This window comes from Mustela nigripes, chromosome 1, assembly GCF_022355385.1.
Source record: "Mustela nigripes isolate SB6536 chromosome 1, MUSNIG.SB6536, whole genome shotgun sequence".
NCBI classification, from domain to species: Eukaryota; Metazoa; Chordata; class Mammalia; order Carnivora; family Mustelidae; genus Mustela; species Mustela nigripes.
The window spans coordinates 147,571,209-147,583,247 of NC_081557.1; the positions used below are offsets into that span (position 1 = coordinate 147,571,209).

Below are 12,039 nucleotides of genomic sequence, written 5' to 3' on the forward strand. Positions count from 1 at the left end.
CACTCTCTCTCTCAAATAAATAAATAAAATCTTAAAAAAAAAAAAAAAGAAGAACTGAGCAGGTCAGGCAAAGTTCACTTTCTTTCACAAGTGGCTCCCAGTTTAGGAAGAAATTTGGAATGAATCAGTGAATAGCTCTGAGCTTAATTAATTGCATTAAATGTAGTATTAACTCTAGATTATAAAAATTAACATATGGAGGGCGCCTGGGTGGCTCAGAAGGTTAAGTGTCTGCCTTTGGCTCAGATCATGATCCCAGGGTCCTGGGATTGAGCCCATCCGGCTCCCTGCTCAGTGGGGAGTCTGCTTCTCCTGCTGCCCCTCCCCCCTGCTCATGCTCGCTCATGCTCCCTCTCTCTTGCAAAACTAAAAATAAAATCTTTTTAAAAATTAACATGCAGAAGTAGTGTCTGTCTTTAAATTGTTGTGTATCAACTATTTTGGAGTCATTATGAGAAATCTCTAGGTATAGAGATTTTAAAATAAATTTAAAAATCTATTTAGCTCACATGTTCAGAGGGAGAAGAAAGAGACTTTTTTAGAGTCAGAAATAAGGCTTTTTCACAAGAAAAAAAAAAAAAAAAAGCAAGATGCTCCAGAGGAAATGGATTAGAATATTGGGTAACTCGGAACTCATTAGAACTTCACACTGAGCTAAAAGGTTGAAGGAAGATCAGAGTCAGGGATATGGGAGCTTCCTTTGAAGTCCTCTAAATAGAGTATTTTATTCACACTTGCCCCTTGAACAGCAGTGGTTTGACCAGTGTGGGTCCGTTTATGCACAGATTACTGATTTTCTTAACATTTTCTTTTCTCTAGCTGACTTTTTTGTAAGAATACCATATATAATACATATAACATACAAAATGTGTGTCAATCAGCTGTTTATCAGCAGGGCTACCGGTCTACCATAAACTACTAGTACTTAGGTTTTGAGAAGTCAAAGTCACATGCACAGATTTCCAAGTGCACAGTGGGGAGAGGATATATCACTGCCCCTCCTGCATTATTCAAAGGTCAGCTCTTCTTCACCAGTGTCATTTCCATGGAAAGATACAATTTACTGTATATGGTGTTCTAGGGTCTCTCTCAAGTAACTGTGATTGAAGAAACCCATCCAACACCTAGAAAGGCAGACCCAGGTCACGTGACATCACCATGTAGGTATTCTGCATCCTGAAAAATTTTCAAGGCACTTTTTTTCTAGGAATAGCGACAAGTTTGGCTGAGTTCCCCAACATTTTGCCCTGTTGTTCTCAAGAGTAGTCAAACAGAGGAGACAGTCAAGTGGGGCAGAGAATGCCATCTGCAGACACAAATGAGTATCTCTGCAGAAAACTGACCAACATATTCCTATGAGGTCTGTTCGTTTGTGCTATTTCCTAAGGAACTAAGCTACAGATAATCTTGATGTCAGTAATGGACTAGATCATGATTATCTCACAGGATAAAGAAAAACCAAGAACCTTTTATTTTTACTCTGGTAGTTTTTATAAAACAAAAGCAAAATATCAACAGTGTTACTGGTTTTAATAAGCAAGTATGCAAACAGTTTCCATACAACCGTGTCAGAATAAGCTACCACTAGTGATATACAAAGACCACCAGCAGACCCAGACTGGCCTTTAATGAAGGAATCTAGGACTTTAGTGCTGTTCTCAAATTTAACCAAAACCCTTCCTGCTGAGTTTCATCTGTGGGCCACTCCAAATAGGTCTTAGTGTTCATTATCTTCCGCAGCTTACAGAAACGCTGGGGGATGGCCTTCTTCTCAATGGGCTCCAGAAGAATCAGAATGACAGCATCGTTGTTCTCATCAAAAAGTCGAAAGTGGGAGAAGTCCAGCTCATACTTACACCACTCGCTCTTCACAAAGTTCTCTGAGAGCACAAAGATGGTCTTGTGGCTCTTCTCGATGGAGTCAATGATATTGTCAATGATCCATTTGCCGGGGATAAAGTCCCGCTTGTGAAGGCACAGCCTGAAGGGAGGGTTGAAGTGCTCCAACTCCTGGACCATCATGTTCTCCACCCAGTAGGAATCGTGCTCACTGTAGGACACGAAGGCATCATAGCACACGTCCCTGGGGGGCGCTTTCCTGGGCTTCCTCTTGGCCTGGAGCCAGGCCCACATCATTTTCAGGTACCACAGCCCATGGAAGTGGTGGCACAGGACCCCCGTGAGCAGTATCAGCAGGAAGAGGACTGAGCACACGGCAGACACCAGAGCCACCTGGTGGCATTCAGAGGCCGGGAGCCGCGTGTCCTTAACCCGCTGGCCGCGCACGGAGAATGGAGAGTCACACAGGTAGTTGTCTGGCCAGTCGGTCAGGATCTGGGCCAGCGACTGCTGCTCCCGAGTGAAAGACAAGAATTCACAGGAGCAAAGGAAATTGTTACTGCCAGCTTCCAAAGCCTCCAATGTGCTAAAAGAATCAAGTTGCTCCTTAGTGAAAGTACTTATTGTATTTCTGCTGATTCTCAAGACATGTAACATGGGTAAGAAGGAGGCATCTGGTAGGGTCTTCAACTTATTTCTGGAAATATAAAGTTCTTTGAGTTGTGGCAAAATCAGGGAAAAGGAATCGAGGTTGTTATTGCTAATATCTAAAATTTCCAGCATCCAGGGGATGCAACGGGTGACACTGTATATTCTCGTGTTGGATAAGTTCAAGTATTTCAACTTGTCTGGCCACTGACAAGTTTCAGGCATAGAAACATAATTATTCTTACTAATGTCAAGCTTAGTCAGGTTTTTCAGAGTAAGCAAAGTTTCTCCGGTTTTTTCTAATGATTTCAAACGATTTTGCCTTAAAATTAGGGTTTGCAGGAGGGGCCAGGCCTGCTCACAGGCTGAGTTTCCCAAGGATTCCTCAACCATTAAATTGTCACTGAGATCCAAATATTCTAGTGACTTTAAATGTTGTGAAAGTAAGCAAGGGACCAGAAAAACCTTACTGCTTTCTACTGTGACCCTTTTCACGTTTGCTGTAAGTGAATAGATACTCCTCATATCATAAAATGAGTAAAAATATGGAATAGCCAACCTCCGTACTATTAAGGTCTCTATCCCACCTATATTTTTAATTTTGTCCATATCGGATATGTCAAAATCACCAAGCCCATCGAGGGTACAGCCCTCAAACTCGACTTCTAACACTCCAGAGACACAATTCAGCAGTTTCACAAGTTCGCTAAAACTTCCATCAGTGACTTTCACGTTTCTAAACGTCCACTTTTTAATCAATGTATTTGTTTCCCTGATGGATGCTTTCGAAAACTGGAAAGTGTTCAAGTGAGTATCTCTCAGTTCTAAATGTTTCAAGGACCTTGAAAGATCTACAAAAATCTCCAGCAAGAAAACAGGCTGCTTCATACGAAGAACCAAGTGGGTGATGTTCTGAATGGATTTCAAACTCTCTGGCTCATACCTCTGGAGATTTGAAGCATCAATCTCGAGTTCCTCAAGAAAAGTGAGCCCAGCAAAATCCTTTTCCTGAAGTTCAGTGAATCTGTCAATACTCCCTACTTTCAGAATTTGCAAATTTGTAAGTTGAGAAAAAAGAGGCGTTTCCCCAAGGGATTTGTAAAGATTTCCCAGTAAATTTAAGAACTTTAGGGAAGAAAGGGGCCTGAACCAGGAGGATGATAAGTTTGATAAGAGATTATAGGATAAGTCCAAATGTTCAAGACTCTGCAGAGAAATAAAAGAATCTTTCTCTATGGCATTAATTCCATTAGACGCCAGCTTCAGAGCCTTGAGGTTCACGCAGCCCCGCAGGTCCCTGTTGCGGATGTAAGTAATCTCATTGTTGGAGAGGTCAAGGCTTCTCACAGCAGCCGTGAGCCCTGACGGGATGGACTTTAAAGATCTGAAGCGGCCATCACAGACACCCATGGGGTCACAGGATGGAGAAGAAGCCTGATCAGGGCCCTCTTCCTTGGAGAGTTTGGTTACAGCCCCCAACATCCATACTGTCCACAAAACACGTGACATCGTCCAGGGGTCCAACCTACAAATAAAAGAGGTTCAAATGAGCAGTTGTGTTTGACAGTTTATCACGACTCCTGTTCCTGAGAAATGTTTTGTAAGACATAACATACACACACACACACACACACACACACTCTCTACCAGGAAAACAGAGGCAAATGGAATGTATGAATGAGGATGACAAATGAGTTCCCTGACACATCCAGCAATACCGACCAAGATTTCTGCCCCTATGCCATGACCTAAAAGCCCAATACCATCTGGAGTACAGAGCACGACTCACTAAGCATGAGCCAAAAGAATGAGGAAATGAATGAATGGAGGAACGAATAAGCCAGCAGGTGAAGAAATGAGTTAGGCTTGGGTGGCTCAGTTAAGTGTCCAACTCTTGGCTTCAGCTCAGGTCATGATCTCAGGGTCTTGACATCAAGCCCTGCATCAGACTCCCTGCTGAGCTGCTCTCCCTCTCCCCCACTCACCCCCTGCTCATGGTCCCAAGGACACTTTTTATAGGTAAAACTAATTTCCCACCTTCACAGAATGAGAGATTATCAAAACACAGGCTATATAATTTATAGGCAGAGAGAGTTAAAACATACATAATGTTAATACATGAATTGGTTTGGAAATTAATAGCTGTTGCTGCCAGATTTTTTATGGCCGCCCTAATGCAATTGCTTGGCATCACCTCCTGTCTCTTCTAGATAAACGGGGCCACACTATGCAGAGTTATTTTGGACTTTCACTTCTCACCTAACAATGTAGCTTGACATCTTCCTACTTCCACACAGAGAGGCACTTCTATTCTTTTTTTTTTTTTTAAATAGGTTTTCCTTTTTAAAATTATTTATTTATTTGACAGAGAGAGAGAGAGAGAGAGAGAGAGCGCGTGCGCAAGCGAGCACGCACGCACAAGGAGAGGGAGAAGCAGACTCCCCGCTGAGAAAGGAGCCTGATGTGGGGCTCGATCCCAGGACCCAGGGACCATGATCTGAGCCGAAGGCAGATGCTTAACCAACTGAGCCATCCAGGTGCCCCTGACATTTCTGATTCTTTCCCAATGGGTGGCAGTGTTTCATAGTATGGATAAGCCACAGTTGGCATTCCCATCAGCACTGTATGAGAGCCCAGCTGCTCTACATCTTGCCACCACTGTGCACGGCCAATCTTTTTCATTTCAGCAATTCTGGTAGGAGGTAGTGTCATCTCACTGTAATCTGAATCTGTTTCCTGGACTACTAAGGAGTCTGAACATCTTCATCTGCAATGTGCACGGTTTCAGTGTTTGACCTACTGTTTTCTACTGGATTGTCATTATTTTAATAATTATAATAAATATTAAATTATATATACTTAATACTTAATTTAATAATTTATACACATAAATAAAGATATATACTCTCAGAATAGAAGATGCATGTGCTACAGATACAGGCATTCCTTAGAGATATTGCGGCTCCAGTTCCACAACAATAAAACAACTATCCCAATACAGGGAGTCAAATGAATTTTGATTCCCAGTGCACTCACAAGCTAAGTTTACACTACACAGTAGTCTGTTAAATGTGCAATGTCTTTAAAAAAATAGTACATACCTTCATTTAAAAATGATTTATTGGGGCACCTGGGTGGTTCGGGCAGTTAAGTGTCTGCCTTCAGCTCAGGTCATGATCTCAGGGTCCTGGGATCCCATGTCGACATGTCCCATGTTGGGCTCCCTGCTCAGCCAGAAGTCTACTTCCTCTCCTACTCCCCCTGCTTGTGCTCTCTCTCTCTCTCTCTCTCTCTCACTGTGTCTCTCTCTGTCAAATAAATAAATAAAATCTTAAAAAAATAAAAGTAAAACAAAAATAAAAACAATTTCTTGCTAACGGAGGCTAACCATCATCTGAGCTTTCAGTGAGTCATCATCACTGATCATGGGTCATCATAATGAATATAATAAGCGTGGAAAAGTTTGAAATATTGCCAGAATTACTGAAAGGTGACACAGACACCCAAAGTGAGCAAGTGCTGTTGGAAACATGACAGCAACAGACTTGTTCAATACAGGGTTGTTACATAACTTAAATATGTAAAAAAATCCAGAACTCACCCCCCGGCAACAAAACAAGGTATGACTCCATCTTCTCCCACTCTACACCTTTCCGTGTCACTTTCTACATGAGTTCTTTTGATGAACAGACGTTCTTGTGTTTTCTATTTTGTTTCTTAGTAGTCATTTTTGTGGCCTATTTAAAAAGCCTTTGTTATGGTATCATGAAGATATTCTCTTTATTATTTTTTCTTTATTTGAGAGAAAGGGCAAGGAGGGCTGGCAGGAGAGGGGCAAAGGGAGAAGCAGATTCCCTGCTGAGTCGGGAGCCTGACTAAGGAGTCAATCCCAGGACCCTGGGATCATGACCCCAGCCAAAGGCAAATGCCCAACTGACTGAGCCACCCAGGTGCCCCTCTTTATTATTCTCCAAAACCTTTATTGCTTTGCCTTTTATTCCTAGGGATTAATATTTGAAATAGTGGACTGGATTCGTTTTATTTCTGATATGGATATTCAATTGACCCAGCATCATTTTTAAAAAGATCATTTTGGGGAAACAATCAACAATATTTACCCTTGCCAATAGCCACATGTCCTCATAGGAGTGAGTGTGTCTCACTGCTCTCAATTCTGATCTATTTGTCTTAGCCTTGTACTGGTAACACTATTTGGAAATACACACGCACATATATATATATTCAATTAAATTTTATGTGTTTACCATGCACTTAAGCAACCTTGCTAAACTGATTTAGTAATTCCACAGTTTGTAGATTATTTTTATTTTCCATGTACACAATCATATCACCCAGAAGTAATGGGTTCTTTTTTCTTTCTTCCAATCTGAATACCTTTATTTTGTTTTCTTGATTACTGAATGTTGAATTTTATCAAATTCTTTTTTATCTTCCTGTATCCACTGAGATGATTACATGGATTTCCACCTTCACTCTAAGAATACTGGTGATTTACTTTGATTTATTTAGTGCTGAGACAATGTTGTCTTTTTAGAATAAAACCAAGTTAGTCTTTTATATTTTACTGGATTTTTTTATTCACTAATATTTTCTCTAGAATTTTCCATCTATATTGAGAGTAAAATTGCCGTATACATTTCACTTCCTTTCCTTGAGTAGAATTCACCAATGCTGCCTTTTGAGCCTGCAGTTTTTGTTGTTATTATCTGTACATTTATCTTGTTTTTGTAAAATACATTACATATACTTAACAGCTATGGAACTATTCAGATGTTCTTTTTCTTATCTGTCAGCTTTTGGTAAATTGTATTTTTCAAGGGATCTATCATTTTCTTTTAAATTTTCAAATTTATTGACACAGTTACTCAGAACATCCTCTGACTATTTCAATGTCCTGTCTTATCCCTTAGATGGAGTTCTTTGTGCCTGTTTTTTTTTTTATTGTCTTGGTGGTCAGCAGTTTATCATTTTTTACTAGCATTTCAAAAGCCAGCTTCTCATTTCATAGATCTTCTATTTCTTTTCTATTTCACTAATTTCTATTCTTATATTACTATTTCCTTCCTTCTGCTTCCTCTGGATTTATTTTACTGTTCTTATTCTAATTTCTTAAGGTACATGCTTGCTCATTAATCTTCAGCCATTCTTCATTTCTAATATATTCATTTATGGTCAGACGTTTTCATCTAAGCACTAGTTTAGCTCTATTTTCCAGGCCCCTTCTCTTCTGTTCTTTCCATATTTTGTCTCTTCAAGCTTCAGTCTCGATACTCTCTTCTGATGTACTTTCTAATTTATTCTCTCTCCAGCTGTGTTCAATCTATTGGTGGATCCATCCATGGCTTTTAAATTTTGTAGTTATTGCCATCTTCATCTATTTAACTTCTCTTTGGTTCTTTTCCCCATCCGCTATGTCATTTTTTACAGTTTCCAGTTCTCTGCCAAAATTTTCAACCTCATCCTGTATCACCTTGAATACAATAAGCCTCATCTGATAGGCTGCGCGACACTCTGACAGCCTTAAGGGATGGAACACTTAAGGTTAAGGTCGGGGGCAATCATGGATGGAAAGGTAAAGCTAAACCAGGAGAAACTAAGCCCTTAGGTAGACCATAGCACAGCTCTGATCTATCCGGGTGGTTCAGACAGTCTCTGTCTCTGAAAATGGATGAAGAGGATTTCTGGAATGCTAGTGCTCACAGCTACCTGCAGAAGTTAAGGGAAATTTTCTCTAGAAGAGACTAATATTATCTGGGCCTCAGATTTCTTCCTACAAACAGTTTTTCAAAGTGTATGTCCAGTACACCATAAAAGACAACCAGGTACTATAGGAAGTAAAGATAATGAGTAGAGAAGAGCAGAAAAGCAGGCAACAGAAACTAACCCATAAAGACTATAGATCCAGTATTGTCCCTACTCCTAAAACTGACAGGGGTAAGATGATTTGGTACTATAGTTATCCCCTTGTCTTTCTGCTGAATCAGTTATTGAAAAAAAATATTTGGTACTATATTTGTTACTATAGTTATCCCATTGTCTTTCTGCTGAATCAGTTATTGAAAAAAAATCATCTTAGTATGAACTGTACTGGACAACCAAAATTCACTTGATCAATTCCATTTTATAATAAATAGCACCAATTTTAAGAAATTTATACTAGTTTTCAGCTGAGACTTAAAGGTCAAATACATAGGGCGCCTGGGTGACTCAGTGGGTTAAGCCGCTGCCTTCGGCTCAGGTCATGATCTCAGGGTCCTGGGATCGAGTCCCGCATCTGGCTCTCTGCTCAGCAGGGAGCCTGCTTCCTCCTCTCTCTCTCTCTCTCTCTCTCTCTCTCTGCCTGCCTCTCTGCCTGCTTGTGATCTCTCTCTGTCAAATAAATAAATAAAATCTTTAAAAAAAAAAAAAAGGTCAAATACATCTATTTTTAAAATGTTTCCTAGCCTTCTGTCTTTCAACTATAAAATTCGTAACAGCAGGGATCTTGGGCGTTTCATACAAATATTATGTGGTACTTATGGCATGGTGACTTTTCAACAAATAACAATTACCAGTGATGCCAACAGGACCACTTACAACCTGGCACTGAAGATGACAGTCACATCTCTCTCCTCCCATTTCCCCTCAACATTACAGCATGGGGCTGAGAGCTCCACGGAGTAAGACATTGAGAAAGGGAAAAGCAGTGGCTACAATGAGCAAGAGTGGGACCCTATCTAATGAGGGTTGTGGGTTTGTACAAAGTATAAAAATCATCTGCTTAAAGAATTCATAATATTGACAGAGTGGCGAAGCAGCGTTACTGGCCCAAGACCCAGGGAAAGATACCAGTCTGACAGGTAAGCCTGGCAGGACCGGCAACTTAGGCTGTGCACATCTGCGGATCCAGAACTGAGAGGAACCTGAAGTCCCATGGTCTCTAGCGAACCATGACCAGATAACCCACATCAAGGCTACTGCTGTAATGGTTGCACAAAGCCGAAGCCGGAGTGGAGAAGGAATGGAGAGCCCAATGCACCGTTGGGAACTGAAAGTGTACTCTCCATAAAGCCACAGGCAGGGAAAAGGCTACCCTTTATCTGAACAGGGATCTAAAAAGTCTCTGCCCTCTGGTCCTAGCTGAATCCCAGCCTTCTAGAAGTCTTCTGTAAGAAATCAGAACTCCAAGCCTGCCATGTACGCTGCTGTGGATCCAAATATTAAAAGACAGAATAGCTAAACATTTTTTTCAAACTGGAAAAAAAATAAGTTGCCAAATTATAAATACATATTGAATCCTCAGCAAAAAAGAATAAAAATTCCTGATCTAGCCTGAAAACAATGTAATGAAATCCTCAAAGGGCAGGGAAGACACACCTGCCAATCTAGACGTCGAGACCCATTTAAATTATCATTCAAGAGCAAAGGTGAGATAGACATTTTCAGACATTCAAAAGCAAAAAAAAATAGTTTTTATCCATAGTCCATCTTTGAAAGAAGTACCCCGAGACATATGTTCTTCCACAATTTAAAAAATAAATAATAATAATAATAAATAAATAAATTTCGTAAGAGTAAGCAGCAAGAAGTAACGATTGCATTTTTTAAAATTTAGTAATTGATAAAGAAGACAGCGTCAAAACTCAGGCCTGGCTTTTTGGTACGAGGAAAAATAATATAAATTTTAAATGCTATTCTGGGGGAAAACATAATTTTGAAAAGCAAGTTTCTTTTTTTTTTTTAAAGATTTTATTTATTTATTTGACAGAAAGAGATCACAAGCAGGCAGAGAGGCAGGCAGAGAGAGGGAAGCAGGCTCCCTGCTGAGCAGAGAGCCCTATGTGGGGCTCGATCCCAGGACCCTGGAATCATGACCCCAGCCAAAGGCAGAGGCCTCAACCCACTGGGCCACCCAGGCATCTGGAAAAGCAAGCTTCTTATTAATAAGGAGTAAACACAACTTATATTTGTTAGGAGATCTTGATAAGAAGGTCACCCCCACAATGCCGTTTAACCATAAATCATGCTCAATCAGGAAAATCAAAATAAGGTATTTAATCAACGAAGCCAAATTCTTAACGAAAACAATCCAAAAAATTTTAACTGATACCTTAGAAACAAAACATGCTGTAAACTTCTGGCAATTTTCATAAAATGAGTGCATTATAAAAGTTTAAAGATGCAAATGTTCTCTGCTTAGAACAGGAAGAAACTTAAAATACCGGTGAATAAGCCATTTTCAAATAGGATGTTTGCCATTTCCTTTTTTGATCTCTGCTTTCAAGTGAGGCCACCCTATCCACCAGTTGCTTTTGGGTAAAGATCTGAGTTAATGACAAGTGCAGACAAGACCTTCAGTAAGAGTAGCATCATCTCAGCCGGCTGAGCTGTTTACACCTAATCAGCCCATCAACTCCCGTCCCCCAGAAAGCAGTAAAAAACTCTATCCTGGCTTGTATCTAAGTTCTAAACACAAGTTCTCATTTACAGAAGTTAAAGTTAGAAGGGGGAACTTCCTGGCATTCTTATTTCAAGAACTCACCCAAGCTTAAAAGCTCTAAGTTACTTTCTCATCAGATATTTTAAGGACGGAGGCACACGCAGGGGCAGTGAAGCTCACCCCAGCGCAGAGGCCGGGCTCGGGGTTAGGGTGCGAGAGTCCCGCGCGGATCTGCACTACTGACCCTTCCCCACTTCTCGCGGCGATGGGTTTCCCACTTGCGGGGTTCGGTCCCTGCAGTAACCGGGGAGCGCAGACACACTCCCAGAGGGACGCTCGCGCCACCTGAAAGCTCTACCAGACCGTCGTCGCCCCCGTCCGGGGAGAAGCGAGGCGCGCAGACCCGGGCCGCGAAAGCGTCGGGCCCTGGTGTCCGGGGGCTCTTCCCCCACCCCCGCCCGCCCGCCAGCCTCCGGCTCCGCGCTCAGACGATGGCTTAGCGGGGATCCCCCGCGACCGCGTCGGCGCCCAGCGCACCCCTGCGGACTGCTGCGGGGGCAGCTTTGAAGGGCGGTGACGGGAAAGGCCCGACGTACCTGGGAGCTGACCGAGCCGCTGTCGGGCCGCGCCTACTCTGCTGCGGGACGACGCGACGCGCCCCGTTCGAGGAGGGCAGCGAAAGTAAAAGTGCGCGGGCCTGCGGTCCCTCCTCGCGGGGTGCGGGGACGCCCGTCCGCTACGCGCGCCGCCGCGCGGGGGAGGCGAGGCCAGAGGGTCCGCGCCGCCGCAGCCGCCGCCTTGGCCCCGGGCTACTCAAATGACTTAGACGGAGGCGGGGGGAAACCCGGGGCCGCCAGGGTGCCAGGAGGGCGCTGGGGCTGTTGGAGGTCCGAGGCGGAGAAAAGAGAACCGAGACTGCCAGCGGCCCCGGTGAGTGAATTCCCGGAGCACGGAGGAAGATTTCACAATCGGTGGCTAGTTACCCAACCAGTATTTTCTTGAAGCTTTGGCATTCAAAGCCTCCCGTACCCGGACACGCAGTCTTTAAATTCCCCTTCTCCCTTCCTCTCCATCCTTGGGAGCTCAGGTTCATGCTTCTCCCCGCGCCGGGC

The 12,039-nt window shown here is 42.6% G+C and overlaps 1 protein-coding gene across 1 annotated transcript; it reads right to left on the reverse strand.

Moving 5' to 3' along the window:
- Window positions 1–1,448: 1,448 nt before the first annotated feature.
- On the reverse strand, window positions 1,449–11,811 carry TLR2 (toll like receptor 2). Its single transcript, XM_059375055.1, has 2 exons — window positions 11,524–11,811; window positions 1,449–4,012 (listed from the first exon to the last, which is right to left on the reverse strand). The coding sequence occupies exon 2, from the start codon at window positions 3,994–3,996 to the stop codon at window positions 1,639–1,641; it is 2,358 nt and encodes a 785-aa protein (XP_059231038.1). The 5' UTR covers window positions 3,997–4,012; window positions 11,524–11,811; the 3' UTR covers window positions 1,449–1,638.
- Window positions 11,812–12,039: the final 228 nt, after the last annotated feature.

Bases quoted from the DNA above. Each gene is read 5' to 3' on its own strand.
- TLR2 (XM_059375055.1), bottom strand. From the start codon at position 3,996: ATGTCACGTGTTTTGTGGACAGTATGGATGTTGGGGGCTGTAACCAAA.